The sequence below is a fragment of the Lepidochelys kempii genome, chromosome 7 (assembly GCF_965140285.1).
Source record: "Lepidochelys kempii isolate rLepKem1 chromosome 7, rLepKem1.hap1, whole genome shotgun sequence".
NCBI classification, from domain to species: Eukaryota; Metazoa; Chordata; order Testudines; family Cheloniidae; genus Lepidochelys; species Lepidochelys kempii.
Window position 1 is genome coordinate 581,662 of NC_136386.1, and position 17,231 is coordinate 598,892.

The 17,231-nt window shown below is 48.5% G+C and overlaps 1 protein-coding gene across 7 annotated transcripts in view; it reads left to right on the forward strand.

Annotated features, from left to right (window-relative positions):
• SETD5 (SET domain containing 5) overlaps positions 1-14,070 on the forward strand; it is a 173,443-nt gene extending 159,373 nt beyond the window's left edge. For 6 of the 7 annotated variants that reach the window (XM_073350778.1, XM_073350781.1, XM_073350783.1 and 3 more), the window contains 2 exons: positions 11,554-11,639; positions 11,813-14,070. In XM_073350778.1, the coding sequence (XP_073206879.1) occupies positions 11,554-11,639; positions 11,813-12,415 (689 nt within the window). In that variant the 3' untranslated portion in view covers positions 12,416-14,070. Of the gene's footprint in view, positions 1-10,359; positions 11,250-11,553; positions 11,640-11,812 lie in introns of those variants that run through there. The other variant, XM_073350785.2, reaches the window with a different exon arrangement.
• Positions 14,071-17,231: the final 3,161 nt, after the last annotated feature.

The window sequence follows — 17,231 nt, forward strand, 5'->3', positions numbered from 1 at the left end:
CAAGTAGTGGACAAGGTAGCTTCACCAGCATCCGATCTAGCAAAGCATCAACTCCAAAGACCAGCATGGAGAAGAGACCACTGAGGAAAGACCCGGCACCAAAGCAGGAGCACACGAGCGCAGCAGGTGCTATCAGCACCAAAGCAGATGACGACAGTCTCAGGATCAGTCTGACACTGAGCGGGGCTGCTCTGAACGTAGAGGCAGAGCTCAGTGTCCTTCCATAAGGACAGGGACCACCTGATGCCTCAAAAGATAAAGCCACCAAACCCCACACAGCATTTAGGACTAATAAGGAATACCCCGCAGCACAAAATAAGCCTTCTGTGACACCGATCCCAGCTCCAGCAACTCATCCCTGAGCATCAACACTGCAGCTGAAAATGAGCTACTACGAAAACCAGGGCCATCAGTACCGAGGCATCTACGGGTGCCGGTGCAAGTCCCTAAGTACGCTGTATACCTTGGCTCCACCCATGGAGGAGGCCTGTTCCTTTCCATCACCAGGGCATACATTCTCAGCACCTTCAAGCACGGAAACCTCCTCCTCTGAGATCTGTGGTAAACATCACTGAGAGGTCTGCCAGCTCTCCTCATAGCACTTAGCTGTTGTCTCATTAGCAATGACATTGGACTTACCACTACCAGTCAAGCTAGCTATACCTCTGTGGCATACTGCCATGGCCCTCTTGGGTTTCCTGGGCCTATTCTCACAGGCCTCTCTGAGTGGTCTCCAACATGTTCTAGGAAGAGATCACTTTCCCTGCCTGCTCCTCTGGCCAGACCACCAGGGCAGAGCAACAGCAACATCCTGTTTCACTACCAAAGGTCCTGACTCCTCCTTCACCCAACAAGGCGGTGATCTCGGCATGAGATGACTTCATAAATTCCAAGGCCAGAAGAGCCCATTGTGATCATCTAGTTTGACCTCCAGTATAACACAGGCCAGAGAACTTCGCCAATGTGTTTCCTAGAGCTCCTTAAAAGAGTTGCTGAGACTCTGGAGAAAGAGAGACTTCAATCACATCAGAGAAATCTCATAAGTTGTTTGATGATGTGACAGCTCCCAGTCCACCCAGAACCATCCTCCACATAAATGAGGAGTTGCTCGACCTGGCAAAGACCCTGTAGTGGTCGCTGGCCACTGTAACAATGACTGCAAAATGACTGGAGAAACGGTGCCAGGTCCCTCAGCCTGGGTTTGAGTACTTATACGCCCATCCCAGCCCAGGCTTCTTAGTCATTACAGTGCTCCAGGAAAATCTAAATCAAACAATAACCCCTAAGGACAAAGATGCAAACAGCTTAACCTGCTTGGGAGAAAATCTTACTCCTTTGCCTCTTTTATAAGTCCAAGTGGCAAACTACCCAACATTCCTGGCCAAAAATGACTTTTTGGGCTGGAGTAGCGTTGACATCTTCTCTCTCAAAATAAGAGCAATACTCAAGAAAGGCCAGTTGGTGGCAGACAACTTTACAGGCAGAAATGGACTTCTCCGATGCTGCAGCCAGGTCTATGGACATGGCAGTGACTGTGCACACAGAATTCTGGTTCCAAGCATCAGGCGTCTCTAGGGAGATACAGGCCATGATCAAGGATGCCCTTTGAGGACACAGACTCAAAGCCCACCTGGGGTCTTGCACACCAGCCCCATATCACAAGCCTTACCGTCCTTAACCCAAGTTGAGACAATAGGTACCATCCTTTCACTCCGAGCAACCCAAGTACCGTTCCGTGAAGAAGCCAAAATACAATAGGATTTGTCAGCCTTCTGCCTCCATGACATCCCCTGACCCTACAGCACTTCAACAAATGTGACAGGACTCAGGAGCCACACTAGTTTCAGTCCAGAGAGCACCCCTTTGGAAGCTACCTCGCCCCATGCCACCAAGCATGGTGAGCAATGACATCAGACGAATGGGTGCTAGAGATCATCTCCTCCTCCAATTGCACCGCCGAATTCAGAGGAATGGGCTTCTGCTCTGAGTATTTCCTCATTCAGAAGAGGGCCTCTATCTTATCGTAGAACAGAGGAGACTCAACTAATGCACATGCCATCTCAGGTTTAGGATGGTCATGCTCATGTCCACCATTCCATCTCTCAAGGATCTAGACTAGTTCTTGGCTCTCGACTTGCAGGATGCATACGTCCACGTTGCCATCCACCTCGCACACAGGAAGTATCTGAGATTCATACTGTGCAGCCAATCATTGCCTATGCAGGTGTCACATTCTGGAGTGCAATCCAGACCAGTGAGAAGTTGTCACTGCCTGCCCCTTAGCCCGGGGTGCCTCACAGTGCTTTGCTGTGTGGCTTCCAACCAGGGCTACTTACCACTAGCCTACCAGCATGCAGGTCACACCCTGAGTGTCTGTGTGCTAGACAGTCCCTGTTCAGCAGCCTGTCAACAGCCACGCTTTGGCTTCCACCAGTCTGGGTAACCACTAGCAGGGTGACCCCAACATACTCCCAGTCCTGAATTTTCCCAAAAACCTGTGTTGTGCGCCGTCCATCTCTCTCCTTAAAGTGTAAACCTTAGTTAAACTAGCAAGTTGTGTATAAATCCTATTTCGACTACACCACTGTCACATTCTGGGGTGCAATCCAGACCAGGGAGTGTTTGTCACCACCTGCCCCATAACTTTGGGAGCTAGAAATTCAAAGCATTGTGAGGCACTGAAGGCTATGGGACAGGTGGTGACCCAATCTCTCCCTGGTCTGGATTGCACCCCAGAATGTGACAACAGGGTACTGCTCTTTGGCCTCTCCACAGCACAGGTTGTAGTCACAATGTGCCTGGCAATGGTGGCAGCCCGCGTAGGGAACTGATGTCGACTTGTGTATGAACAGTTGGCTGGTGATGGTCTCCCAGCAGAAAACCGCAGCAACCCTGGAGTAAATTCTCATGAAAGCTCCTTCACTGGAGGTTTCCAAAGGAGGCTGGAGCCGTCTGTCTGGGATGGTTTAACACAACAAATCCTGCCTCTTGGCAGGGGTCAGACTGCATGACTCTTGCAGTCCCTGCTAACCCTGTGGCTCTATGAAATGCTCTCTCTGCTCTCCTGGTGAGGAGTCTTTGTGAACTACTAAGCTGGGAATGGGCGACGGGATGGATCACTTAATAATTACCTGTTCTGTTCATTCCCTCTGGGGCACCTGGCATTGGCAACTGTCAGCAGACAGGACACTGGACTGGATGGACCTTTGATCTGACCCAGTATGGCCGTTCTTATGGTAAATCATCTGTCACCATCACAGACAATAGAGTTTGTAGGGGCTGTGATTGACTCTTGACCACAGAGAGCTCACCTGGAAGAGGCCAGGTTTCAGACACCAGCAAGGGACCTAAGATCAAACTCAACAACAACAGTGCGTTCGTGTCTGGGGCTGCTCAGCCGCATGTCAGCATGCATGTATGTGACACTCCCATGATAGATCTGTTTACCACAGAGGACAGTGCTAAGTGCCCATAATTCGGCACCAGAGGAAGCATGAGTCCAAGCTTCTTACAAACTGCTTGCCTGCTACAGTGGGCTCCAAACTTCCTGTATGCCTTTACCCCAATCTCCCTGATTTCCATAGACAGCACAAGGCCACACTTCTCCTGATAGCTTCCTACTGGCCTAGGCATATTTCCATCCATCTGGCAATCTGCTCAGACATGATATCCCAGCACAGTGGCCCAGTATTGCACCTCGACCCACATTAGTTGAATCTGACCTGAAAGTTGGCTGGCTGCATACCACTGGCAGACTTTTCTCAATAAGAAATCCTCGTGCAGTGCAGAAAGCAGTCTGTTGGGAAGACCTACTCCTTCAAGTGAAAATGGTTCTCCATATGGAAAATCCGGCATCATCTGGAACCTGTTGATGCTCCAATACCCCAGATTCTTGACTGTATGCTTCACCTGAAACAGGCTGGCTTGGCATTTAATTCAGTCAGAGTCCACTTTCCAACAGTATTAGTTTGTCACACTCCGATACAGTCATACTCAGTCTTGTCACATCTGACAGTATTGAGATTCCGCAAGGGCCTGCCACATACTTACTTGTCTGGCAGAGACCTGACTCCTACATGGGGTCTCAGCTTACTCCTCCTAAAATTCATGGAGCTTCCATTCACACCACTGTCAGAGTGTTCAATAAATCTTCTTATGCCTAAGGTAGTCTTCCTGGTAGCTATCACAGCACAGTGTGTCCACTAGCTCCACGCCCTCTTGGCCAGACCTCTTTACACTTCTTTCTCAGGGACAAGCTAGTTCTGAGAAGCGATGTCTCTTGCCTATTTCCAGAGTCTTGCTTTCTTACCTGGACAGGACCAAATGCTTCCTCATCTCTTTGTGGCTATATCTGGCTTGTTGAAAGGCAGCCATCTCAATCACAGAGAATTTAAGTGGATCATAGAAATGCAGGGCTGGAAGGGATTTTGAGAAGTCATCAAGTCCAGTCCCCTTCATTGAGGCAGGACTACACCATCTCTGACAGGTGTTTGTCCAACCTGTTCTTTAAAACCTGCAGTTACAAGGATTCCACAACCTCCCTTGGGAGCCTATTCCAGAGGTTCACTACCCTGTATAGTTAGAAAACTTTTCCTAGTATCTAACCTACATCTCCCTTGCAGCAGATTATAAACCTAATACTACTTGTAATACCTTTTGTTGTTATGGAGAACTGTTGATCACTCCTCCTTTATAACGGCCCTTAACAGATTTTAAGGTTTATCAGGTTGGTCCCTCAGTCTTCTTTTCTTAAGACTAAATATGCCCAGTTTTTTTTAACCTTTCCTCATAGGACAGATTTTCTAAACCTTGTATAGTTTTTGTTGTTCTCCTCTGGACTCTCACCAATTTGTCCACATCTTTCCTAAAGTATGGTGCTCAGAATTGGGCACTGCCCTCCAGCTGAGGCCTCGCTAATGCTGAATAGGGCAGGACAATTGCTTCTTGTCTTACATACAACACTGCTCCAGTTAATGCGCACCAGAATGTTAGCCTCTTCACAACTGTAGGATATTGTTGACTCATTCAATTTGTGATCCACTGTAACTCCCAGGTACTTTTCAGCTGTATTACTGCCTAGCCAGGTAGTCCTCATTTTGTAATTGTGCATGTGATTTTTTTCCTCTTCCTAAGTGAAGTACTTTGCACTTGTCTTTATTGAATTTCATCTTCTTGAATTCAGACCAATTCTCTAATTTGTCAAGGTTGTTTTAGATTCTAATCCTGCCCTCCAAAGTGCCAGCCTCTCCTCCCACCTTAGTGTCATTTGCAAATTTTGTAAGCTTCTCTTCGCTCCATTATCTAAGTCAGGGGCCGGCAGCCTTTCAGAAGTGGTGGGCCGAGTCTTCGTTTATTCACTTTAATTTAAGGTTTCACGTGCCGGTAATACATTTTAATGTTTTTTAGAAGATCTCTCTCCCTATAAAAGTCTCTATTTTATAACTAAACTATTGTTGTTATGTAAAATAAACAAGGTTTTCAAAATGTTTAAGAAGCTTCATTTAAAATTAAATTAAAATGTTGATCTTACGCCGCCGGCCCACTCGGCCCGCTGCTGGTCTGGGGTTCCGTTCACCTAGGCCGGCAGCGGGCTGAGTGGGGCCGGCGGCCGGGGCCCCAGGCCGGCAGCGGGCTGAGTGGGGCCGGCGGCCGGGGCCCCAGGCCGGCAGCGGGCTGAGCGTCTCAGAGGTTCCATCCCCCGGCTCCTGCCAGCCGGGTTCCCAGCTGCTGGACCCGCTCAGCCCGCTGCCAGTCTGGGGTCCCGGCCCTGCCCACATACAGTGGGTACCTACCTTCTCCCTGGTTCTGGCCCATTCTCTGCCTCTCTCTCTGCACTGAGCTGAGGGTGGGAGTGCACTGAGCACAGGGCTGGGGGTGAAGGAGCAGGCTGGAGGTTGGGGTGTAGGGTCTGGCCAGGAGCTAGAATGAGGGAGGGGGCTCAGGGTTGGGGCAGGAGGTTTGGGTGTGGAGTGCTTACCTGGGCAGCTCCCATTTGGTGGGAGGGGTGCAGGTGGGGGTGGGGGGTGCAGGAGCTCCCATTTGGTGCTCAGGGTGGGGATGTATGGAGTGTGGGGCGGTGCAAGGGTCAGGGCAGAGGACTGGGGGCCTGTGAGAGGGGTGCAGGTGTCAGGGCATAGGGTGTGGGGGGGTGCCAGTCAGGGCTGGGGTCGTGGGGGGGCTGAAGGAGTCAAGCAGAGGGCTGGGTGTGTGAGAGGGGGGTACAGGGCTCAGGGCAGTGGCCTGGGGGGTGTGCAGGGCTCAGGGCAGAGGGCTGGGTGTGTGTGAGGGGGGGTCAGGACAGAGGGCTGGGGGTATGGGCTGGGGTTGTGGGGTGCTCATGGCAGGGGACTGGAGGGGGTATACCCAGCTTCCACCCCCCTTTTCCAAGGTCCTGCCCCTGCTTCTTCTCTGCGTCCGCTGGGAGCAGCAAGCATGCTGACCCCGCTCCTCCCCCACCCCCTCGCGAGGGCCATCAGCTGATCGGCCAGCAGGGAGGGATGGAGAGGAGGAGGAGGGGCAGGAACCCAGCACACTGTGGGAAGAGGCAGGGGAGCCGGCAGGACCAAGCTTCTACCCCTTGCCCCCTGTCCCTGCGGGAGGGGGCGGGGGGTGGAGAAGAGCAGGCCAGGCCGGGCTGGGCAGGGCAGGATTTTTAATGGCATACTGCTGGTGCCCCGGCAGGCAGGAGCGTGCCATTAAAAATGGGCTCGCGTGCTGTCTTTGGCACGCATGCCATAGGTTGCCGACCCCTGATCTGAGTCATTAATGAAAATATGAACTATTATAGGACCCAAGAGTGATCCCTGCAGGACCCCACAAGATATACATCCTCCCAGTTTGACAGTGAACCGTTGATAACTACTCTTTACTACCATCTTTCAACATGTTGTGCAACCACCTTATAGTAATGTCATCTAGGCTATATTTCCCTACTTTGCTTATGAGATTAGCATGTGGGACTGTGTCAAAATCCTTATTAAAATCAAGATATAGCTCATCTACTGCTTCCCTTCTATCCACTGGACCAGTAATTGTGTCAAAGAAGAAACTTAAATTGGTTTTGCATGATCTGTTCTCCACAAATCCATGCTAGCTATTCCTTATATCCCTATTATCCTCTGGGTGCTTTCCTTAAGCAGGTCCTCAAGGAATCAATTTTGAAGCACTTAAAGGAGAAGAACATGATCAGGAACCGTCAGCATGGATTCACCAAGGGCAAGTCATGACTGACTAACCTAATTGCCTTCTATGAGGAGGTAACTGCCCCTGTGGAAGAGGGGAAAGCAGTGGACATGTTATTAGTTGACTTTTTAGCAAAGCTTTTGATACGGTCTCCCACAGTATTCTTGTCAGCAAGTTAAAGAAGTATGGGCTGGATGAATGGACGATAAGGTGGACAGAAAGCTGGCTAGATCGTTGGGCTCAACGGGTAGTGATCAATGGCTCCATGTCTAGTTGGCAGTTGGTATCAAGCGGAGTGCCCCAAGGTTCAGTCCTGGGGCCCGTTTTGTTCAATATCTTCATTAATGATCTGGAGGATGGTGTGGATTGCACTCTCAGCAAGTTTGCAGATGACTCTAAACTGGGAGGAGAGGTAGATACACTGGAGGGTGGGGATAGGATACAGAGGGACCTAGACAAATTGGAGGATTGGGCCAAAAGAAATCTGATGAGGTTCAATAAGGATAAGTGCAGGGTCCTGCACTTAGGACGGAAGAACCCAATGCACAGCTATAGACTAGGGACCGAATGGCTAGGCAGCAGTTCTGCGGAAAAGGACCTAGGGGTTACAGTGGACGAGAAGCTGGATATGAGTCAGCAGTGTTCCCTTGTTGCCAAGAAGGCTAATGGCATTTTGGGCTGTATAAGTAGGAGAGTTGCCAGCAGATTGAGGGACGTGATCGTTCCCCTCTATTCGACATTGGTGAGGCTTCCTCTGGAGTACTGTGTCCAGTTTTGGGCGCCACACTTCAAGAAGGATGTGGATAAATTGGAGAGAGTCCAGCGAAGGGCAACAAAAATGATTAGGGGACTGGAACACATGAGTTATGAGGAGAGGCTGAGGGAGCTGGGATTGTTTAGCCTGCAGAAGAGAAGAATGAGGGGGGATTTGATAGCTGCTTTCAACTACCTGAAAGGGGGTTCCAAAGAGGATGGCTCTAGACTGTTCTCAATGGTAGCAGATGACAGAACGAGGAGTAATGGTCTCAAGTTGCAGTGGGGGAGGTTTAGATTGGATATTAGGAAAAACTTTTTCACTAAGAGGGTGGTGAAACACTGGAATGCGTTACCTAGGGAGGTGGTAGAATCTCCTTCCTTAGAGGTTTTTAAGGTCAGGCTTGACAAAGCCCTGGCTGGGATGATTTAACTGGGAATTGGTCCTGCTTCGAGCAGGGGGTTGGACTAGATGACCTTCTGGGGTCCCTTCCAACCCTGATATTCTATGATTCTGTGAACTGGGATTGTTTAGTCTGCGGAAGAGAAGAATGAGGGGGGATTTGATAGCTGCTTTCAACTACCTGAAAGGGGGTTCCAAAGAGGATGGCTCTAGCCTGTTCTCAGTGGTAGCAGATGACAGAACAAGGAGTTATGGTCTCAAGTTGCAGTGGGGGAGGTTTAGGTTGGATATTAGGAAAATCTTTTTCACTAGGAGGGAGGTGAAACACTGGAATGCGTTACCTAGGGAGGTGGTGGAATCTCCTTCCTTTGAGGTTTTTAAGGCCCGGCTTGACAAAGCCCTGGCTGGGATGATTTAGTTGGCAGTTGGTCCTGCTTTGAGCAGGGGGTGGGACTAGGTGACCTCCTGAAGTCCCTTCCAACCCTGATATGCTATTATTCTATTAAATAAATTGGTTAATAATTTGTCCCACTATTTTTCCAGGTATCATATTTAAGCTGACCAGTCTATAATTTCCTGGGTTGTCTTTGTTCCCTTTTGTAAAATAGGTAATGTTTGCCCATCTCCAGTCCTCGGGGATCTCTCCCATCCTCCATTCTCAAAGATAATTGCTAACAGTTCCAAAGATTGATTCAGCTAGTTCCTTAAGTACCCTTGGATGAATTTCTTCAGGCCTGTCAACTTAAATACATCTAACTTATCTAAATATTCCTTAACGTAGTACCACCCTATTTTGGCTTGCATTCCTTTCCCCTTGTTATATTAATTGTGTTGAGTATCTGGTCACCATTAACCTTTTTAGTGAAGACTGAAGCAAAATAGGCATTAAATACCTCATCCTTCTTTGATGTCATCAATTATTAGCTCTCCTTCCTCACTAAGTAGAGGACCTACTCTTTCCTTCATCTTTCTCTTGCTCCTGATGTACTTTTTCCTTTACATCAGGATAGCTTGTAATTGTATGTTTAATATTGTCTCTTTGAGGAACTGCCAGCTCTCCTGAACTCCTTTATTCCCATGAGCCCTGACCTACCAGTTCTCTGAGTTTATTAAAGTCTGTTTTTCAAAGTCCATTGTCCTTATTCTACTGCTTTTAGTCGTTTCTGTCCTTAAAGTAACTAAATCTGTCATTTCATGATCACATTCACCCAAATTGCCTTCCACCTTCAAATTGGCAATCAGTTTCTCTATTGGTCAGGATCGAGTCTAAAATGGCTGTCCCCCTGGTTAGTTCTTCCACCTTCTGCAATGAGAAGTTGTCCCCAATACAGTCCAATAAATTATTGGAAATTTTGTGTGTTGCCATGTTACTTTTCCAACAGATGACTGGTTGGTTTGTCCCTAATTACTACTAACTCTTGTGTTTTTGATATTTCTCATGTTTGTTTTAGAAATGCCTCATCCCCCTCCACTTTGTGATTTGCCTATAGTAGAACCCTTGCCCTGACATCATCCCTATTTTCCCTTTTTTATCTTTACCCAGAGTCTTTCAACCAGTCTGCGTCTCATCTCCTTCTAGACCTCAGAACAAGTCTATATATTGTTGATACATAATACACCACCTCCCTTTTTATCTTGCCTCTCTTTCATGAACAAGTTGTAACCCTCCATGCCAGTATTCCAGTATGAGACTTGTCCCACCAAGTGTCTGTGGTGCTAATTATCATAATTTCTTATCTGCTAGTACTTCCAGTTCTTCCTGTTTACTCTCCACACTCATTGCATTTGTGTAAAGACATCTAAGATGTTGAGCAGATTCCCCCGCTGTTAGTTGCTCCTATGACCCTATTTTAATTTTCCATGTCTTCACCGACACAGCAACATCTAGTCTTCTATTAAGATTGCCTTTTTTATGCTTACCTGTGGGCTTTTGTCACCTGCCCTCTTTGAACCTAGTTTAAAGCCCTCCTTGCTAGGTTGGCAAGTCGGTGCATGAAAATGTTCTTCCACTTCTTGGTCAGGTAAACCCCGTCTCTTCGCAGCAGACCTCCTTCCCAGAACAGCACCCAGTGGTCAAGGAAGTCAAGGCCCGCCTGCTGACACCATCTGTGCAGCCATCCATTCATCTCCAGGATGTGCATTTCCCTGCCTGGGACCATACCCTCAACCAGGAGGACAGACCACCACCACCACCTGCATTCCCACAGCCCTGTAGTCACTGCTGATCTGCCCAGGGTCATACCTGGCAGTATTCATGCCCACACGGATGAGCAGCATGGACTAGTGGTCAGAGGGATGGAGGAGCCTCAGCAACCTTTCCGAGATTGCAGTATGTCCACTTGGCATCAGCTGACTAGTGGGCTTTCCCTCCAAATGTTAGGGCATGCTCTGCCCCAAGGCAGAGACAGGGTCTTCCGCCTGCTTGAGAAACTTGCCAGTGTGTGAGATCTTGAGATCTGTGTAAGATCTGTGGAGCGCCCCACTCAGTTTTGTCAAGCACGATGCCTTGGATACGGTGGCTAGTCTGATGCCGGGTTCAGAAGAGCAGTATTCCAACTGGTATTTGACTGATGTGGCTGGCACACCTCCGTCTCACTGCCTAGAAGGGATACTGTTTGCCAGTCACCTCCAGCGGGATCCGCTTCAACACATACTCGAAGACCGTTTATTTCCCCTACAATAAATGTGGTTCTACAGGATGTTGTAGCCCCTGTGGATCCCACAGCCTGCCCTCCAGCCCAGTCTTTCGGAGTCCTCAGCTTCAAAGGTTTGAACTGTGAGGGACCTGAGGGAGGGTTGTGCTGCGCCACCCTTCGTGCCCTCGTGCAGAAGCACCGGGAGGCTCAGAGCACAGGCGCAGCCCCAACAGATACGACTGTGAAAAAGTGAAAAGATCTTGTGCACTTGCGGCTCATGCTCCCCTACAGTGTGCTCCATGCCAACTACAGAGTCTTGAAGAACCAGTTACTGGCGGGTAAATAACTGTTCTTTACTCACACTGGTGGCTCTTGTGTGGTGTTGGGATTCTCCAGATTGCTGTTAGTTAACTTCTTTTGGCTTCAAAGACTTGAGGTGCTGGGTGGTGCTCCTGCCTTACCTGCAGCAGGACTGTGGAACAAGATAACGGGAGTGCACACAGATGAGCTTAGGAGAGAACAGTTGTGGCCCTGGTCCAGGAAGTGAAGTTTAAGGCTTGACTGTGCTGTGTCTTCTAGGTACTGCTGAGGGAGACACCCCAGAAGTTCTCAGTTCTGCACTCAAAGGACCAGCAGTTTACAGCCCTTCTAGATACAGCTACCAGGTAAGATTCATCAATGATTTCTAGTCACAAGCAAGCATTAGAACCTGCAGTTCATTGTCAGCAGCTGATCAGGTTGTTTGAACAGCAAACAGTGTTGCTAAGTGGGGGTTAGTAGAGAGAGGAGGAAATCTTTGTGCTATGACACTTTTTCTCTTCTTCCCTCTCTTCTCCAGCTCCTGCAGTCTGACAGCCCCCGAGCAGAGTCCCAGGCCCTCCTTCAGCAGAGTTCCTCCCCCTACAGAGGACACTCTACTCCATCTCCTGGATACAGCTACCGAGCAGCTCCACCAAGAACAGGACACAACCCCGCTCAGGGCTCGTCGGAAGCGTCCCTTTCCTCCACCTCCTATTCCAGTCCTGCCCATTCGGTTCCCACGGACTCCCCAGCTCTCTTTGCAGGGAATTCTGGGTATTACGGCAGCCAGCAGCACTCTGGAAGTAGCATTAACAGCAACCTTCTGAAGAAGAGTCAGTCTGCTGCTGCCAGTCCAGCACAGCAGGTTGCTGCAGACTCAGTGTCCTTGGGGTCGGTTTCTCAGCCTTGCACAGGAGCATCAGGTTCCAGCTCTGCTCCCCAGAGTTCCAGATCATTGCAGTCAGACTTGCGGACTATCAGCCTGCCTAATTCTGGGCAGCCTGCTCTCCACCAGAGCTCCAGAGGGCCAGGGGTTTCCAGTTCACAGCACTATCCACACCATGCGGGAGGCAGTGTCCATCAGTATAGACTGCAGCAGCTTCAAGGTCCAGGAGTAAAGACTCAGACAGGACTTTCCTAGGGATGCCTGGATCCATGGAGGACCGAATTGCCCATAACTCCTTCCAGCTGCCTCTGGAAGTGGCTTCTGGGCCAATGCTGGGAGCTTGCACCCGATGCTGGGGGCCCAGGGGGTCAGATGCTGGAGTCTGGAGTAAATGAGTGAGATTTATGAGCAGAGGCAGCCTCTGCCCTTGGAGGATGCAAATTTCTCTGAGGCAGAGACTAGCAAAGCTGGATACATTTTAGAAAAGCAAATGGTTCTAAGTGCAATGACTGCAATGCAGCCTCTGTCTCCTGTCCATGCCCATAGCTGTAGTCACTTGTGCAGTAAGGACATCTTTTTAAGTATGAAGACAATTTAAAGAAAATTCTGGGGGAAGTTAAACTCCAATCCCCAAGCTCCCTTGCAGGTCAGGTTCTCAGTGCATCTGGGGGGTTTTCATCCGTTACGATCATTCCAGTCACAACAGACCAGTGCATGCACCACCTTTGGGCCTGGGCTGTGACCCCCACAACCAGACCCATTTCCATTGTGACAGACTCCAAGAACTGGTCACTTGGCCCTGGGACTAGGAGACAGCGAGGGTGTGGGGGGCTCTGTAGGATGTAACTAGACGGGGGCAGTTCCTGTGACGGTCACTAATGGGGATCTGTGAATGTTTGTCACTAGCTGGGAAACTGAATTGGGGTCGTATGCTGCAGTGCATCATCAAGGGGAAGGTTTCCATGAACACGGTCACTGTGTGACGCTGGGTGGGGCTGCCCAAATGAGTCGTGTTCGTCCGGGGTCTGTGGTGGGCAGTGGAGTGTCCCCCAGAGTGCGTGGCTGGTGGGGACTCCAGGCCTCGGTAAGCTGAGTGCCGTAGGTGTAAAGTGTCACGCACAGGGAGTGTGAGCCTTGGGGTTCCTCCCACCTGGGGTCACATGCACAGGGCGGCGCCAAAGCCAGCCCAAAGGGGGTGCGCTGCCAGTTCAGCTCCATACCATTGCCAGCTTCTTTCTCACTTGTTTACTGTAATATCAGGCGTGTTTTTATTTATCTAATTTTATATTCAGTTATAACCATATTAGGTTAGCTAATATACAGCAGGTAGAGTCCCTGGTGCTGCAGTGGGCCTTCTCCTTTTTCTCTTGGATGAGATAATGCTGTGAGTCTGTCTCCCTGTCTTTCAAATGCACAGTCTTCTTCCTTTTTTAGGGCTGTTACAAGTTCTCTACTTCACAACTGAAATCAGGTGTTTGTTCAAGGTAGGGGAGACTTTTAAAATATTAAAACAAAGTAACTTTCTCCAACAGTCTGGCTGAGTGTGTGTTGGGGATGGAACTTGTCACCTGGAACACGGGTGTCTCTGTATACTGTATAAAATAGGTGTAAACTTCACTCAGTTTAGACCTGGGTGTGTAGTCTCCCATTTCATGCTGTGTGCAGCATGGGGCAGGCAGGCTCTGCCCTGCCTAGTGGCAGCAGTGGATTTGGGGGTTGGGAGCAGCATGCAGAGGTTCCAGCACCTCAGCATGTGCAGGGTGCAGAAGGGAGGCACCCTAGAAAGCTCTTGGAAAGGTGGGGGCTGCAGCTTCTGACTCTAGTGGGGTTTTTACACCATGCTGTAACATTTGAACTTTCACAAGAGATGTAATAATTTTGATAATAAAAATACTTAACTTGAAAATCAACCTTTTGGAATTTCCCTTCCCATTTTTTAGCGGCTTTAATGTCCTCGCCCTGAGAACAGACATACGGCCAGGTATTTTATGCATCTCTGCCCTGCTTTGCCCCCCTCTCCGTAACCCAGGTATGTAAAGCATTGCAGAGGTCTTGAGGCAAGGAGAAAACTGCATGTATCAGTAAAGGAGATCTGGTAGTTGTAGAACAAATCTTGAATTCTGATTTGGGTTATTATCGTGGGCAAGTCACACAACCTGCTCGTTTGTCAGCTCAGCTGGAATACTGAGTAAAATTCAAAATCCCTAGTGAGATTACATGCTGCCTTGGAATTGAATTTTCCCAGGGATTCCTGAGTTGCTTCCCTGGAATCATGAGATTCCCTGTAGTTAGCCACCCACTATTTCATCAGCCCATGGCAGCTAATGATGTATACTGGTCCGAAGAGGGGTTGCCTTGAGTTGGCATTGTATTGTGATACGCAGTAGAATTTTTTTTAAAAATGAAATGAAATGCTCACAAGATAAGCAAAAGGTCAATTTAACATTTTCTGGAAGACACAATAACTTTCAATGAAGAGAATTAATCACTTTCCACTTTACAACTTTTATTATGTAAATCTGCTGTTGGAAATTATCAAGCTCTAAGTGCTGAGATTCTGGTTCTTTACATAGATCCAGTTCTTCCTGGATATTGAAAAAAAATCTTTTCAACATCTGTGCATACACCCTATGCACTCTCGAAGTGGCCAGTGAGATTATCACATTACGGGGTGTCAAAACAAGAGAACAGTCTCCCTGGCCGAGCTGCACAACATCATTCCATTACACAGTTCAGAAGTCTGAGTCTTCAGCTGCCTTCTCCCAGTTGGCCTTTTCATTTAAAAAGCCTTTGACCAGACTTCATATCTCACAAAACAAAAGTTTACCTTGGATGGGTCACTCATAGTTTAGCTATGAACAGGAAGGTCATAGGTGATCAAGGTTCTAAATACTCGTTTTATTGAAAGGGATATGAGGAAAACCTTTCTCTAGGATAGTGGTGTGTGGCCCCAGGATAGGGGAGTTCGATTTTTTTTTTCTCCCTTACTGCTTTCTTGATTCTGACTTTACAGTAACTTCATCCTTTAAAGATACCATCTGTTTGGGATTCTCACTCCTGGCTCTTGAGCACAAGACTGGCAAAAATCCCCTACTTTTGTTTTTCTGTTGTTGTTGTTTTTTTACCCTTGAGGCAGAGTGTGATAGTAGGGTAGAGCACAAGCCAAGCGCCTACTAGCTGTTCTGTGTCACACCTCTAAACGTTGCAGCCAGTTCCTCCAACTCAGCAGGAGGTAAAGGAACTTCCTGCAGGGGAATGCACCTCATGAGCCATCTAGTTCCTTGCTGGTTCCTAATGGATACGTTTCAGAGGAGCAGCCGTGTTAGTCTGTATCCATAAAAAGAAAAGGAGTACTTGTGGCACCTTAGAGACTAACAAATTTATTTGAGCATAAGCTTTCGTGAGCTACAGCTCACTTCATCAGATGCATTCAGTGGAAAATACAGTGAGGAGATTTATATACACAGAGAACATGAAACAATGGGTGTGACCAGACACACTGTAACCAGAGTGATCACTTAAGGTGAGCTATTACCAGCAGGAGAGCAGGGCGGGGGCTGGGGAACTTTTTGTAGTGATAATGAAGGTGGGCCATTTCCAGCAGTTGACAAGAATGTCTGAGGAACAGTGGGGCGGGGAGGAATAAACAAGGGGAAATAGTTTTACTTTGTGTAAACCGCTCCCAGTCTCTATTCAAGCCTAAATTAATTGTATCCAGTTTGCAAATTACTTCCAATTCAGCAGTCTCTCGTTGGAGTCTGTTTTTGAAGTTTTTTTGTTGAAGAATAGCCACTTTTAGGTCTGTAATCGAGTGACCAGAGAGACTGAAGTGTTTTCCAACTGGTTTTTGAATGTTATAATTCTGGATACCTTTTCCATAGCTATACCTGCCTTCCAGTCAGATTTGGTTAGTTGTCTGAAAGACTTGAGGCCTTTGGGACATTTTGGTATGGTGGGTTGGTTTTTTTGGATGGTGTTGCTGCTAACTTAGGGAGGGATTGTTTCTAGTTAAGTCCTATGGGGATCTGTTCCTGGCCCCATGCAATTCAATATCTTTATTAACAATCTGGAAGAAAATATGAAATTATTGCTGGTAAAATTATTGCTGGTAAAAACAAATTAATAGTATGGTAAATGATGGGAACAGGTCAGTTATACAGACCAGCCAGGATTGCTTGGTAAGATGGACTAATTTAAACAAAAGATACAATGTAATACAGCTAAATGCAAGGTTATATATCTAGGAACAGAGAGTAGATCACACATAGGGTGCGTCTATACTAGTGACTGTTCACTTGTCCATGCATGTGGTTGTGCCCTAACCCCCCTGTGGTCCATCTCTAAATCCCAGAAGCACGTGTGTGAAGGCAGGTAAGCTAGCGTGCATGAGGGGTGTGAGGGAGTACAGACCTTGGGCCGTGGCACAGCCCCATGGCAGTGTGGATGGGGGTTAGGGTACCTAGTCTAGAGCATCTGCAGTCCTCCACCCCCATTCCCATAACACACTGAACCCTTTTCTTCCTGACCCTTACCCAGTCTACAAAGGTACCTGTCTCCCTGTTGTCACAAGCCGTAGAAAGCTGAGCTGACAGCACTCTTTACACATTGTGCAGGTGACAATGGATCCTGCTCCAACAGCAGCTGCCTGGCCTGCTGACCACACCCAGGTGCTGATCAGTGTGGGGTGGGATTACACCATCCTCCACAACTTGTTCTGGAGCAGCAGGAACTCCTGTACTGCCAAGTTTCATGGAGGCTGGAGCAGGCAGGTGTTCGGTTGGCTCTGGCCCATCAAGCACTTGAGGCTTCTGTAGAGGAGGGCCAAAGATTCCAGCAGTGACTTCATGAGGGCTCATTGTGCATGCCCCTTCTGCACTGTACTGGACCAGGTGCTCTCCAGGGCTCCCTGTACAAAGCCTGAAGTGGCTCACAAGCTCCTCATCAACCCTACTGGCCTCATTGTCCAATGGGATGCTGATGAGGGCCAGGGAGAGAGGGCAGCAGGTACCACGGCAGGTGTCCTGCAGGACAAGGAGCATGTGTTTCCACACCTCTAACTGGAGGAGCTTGT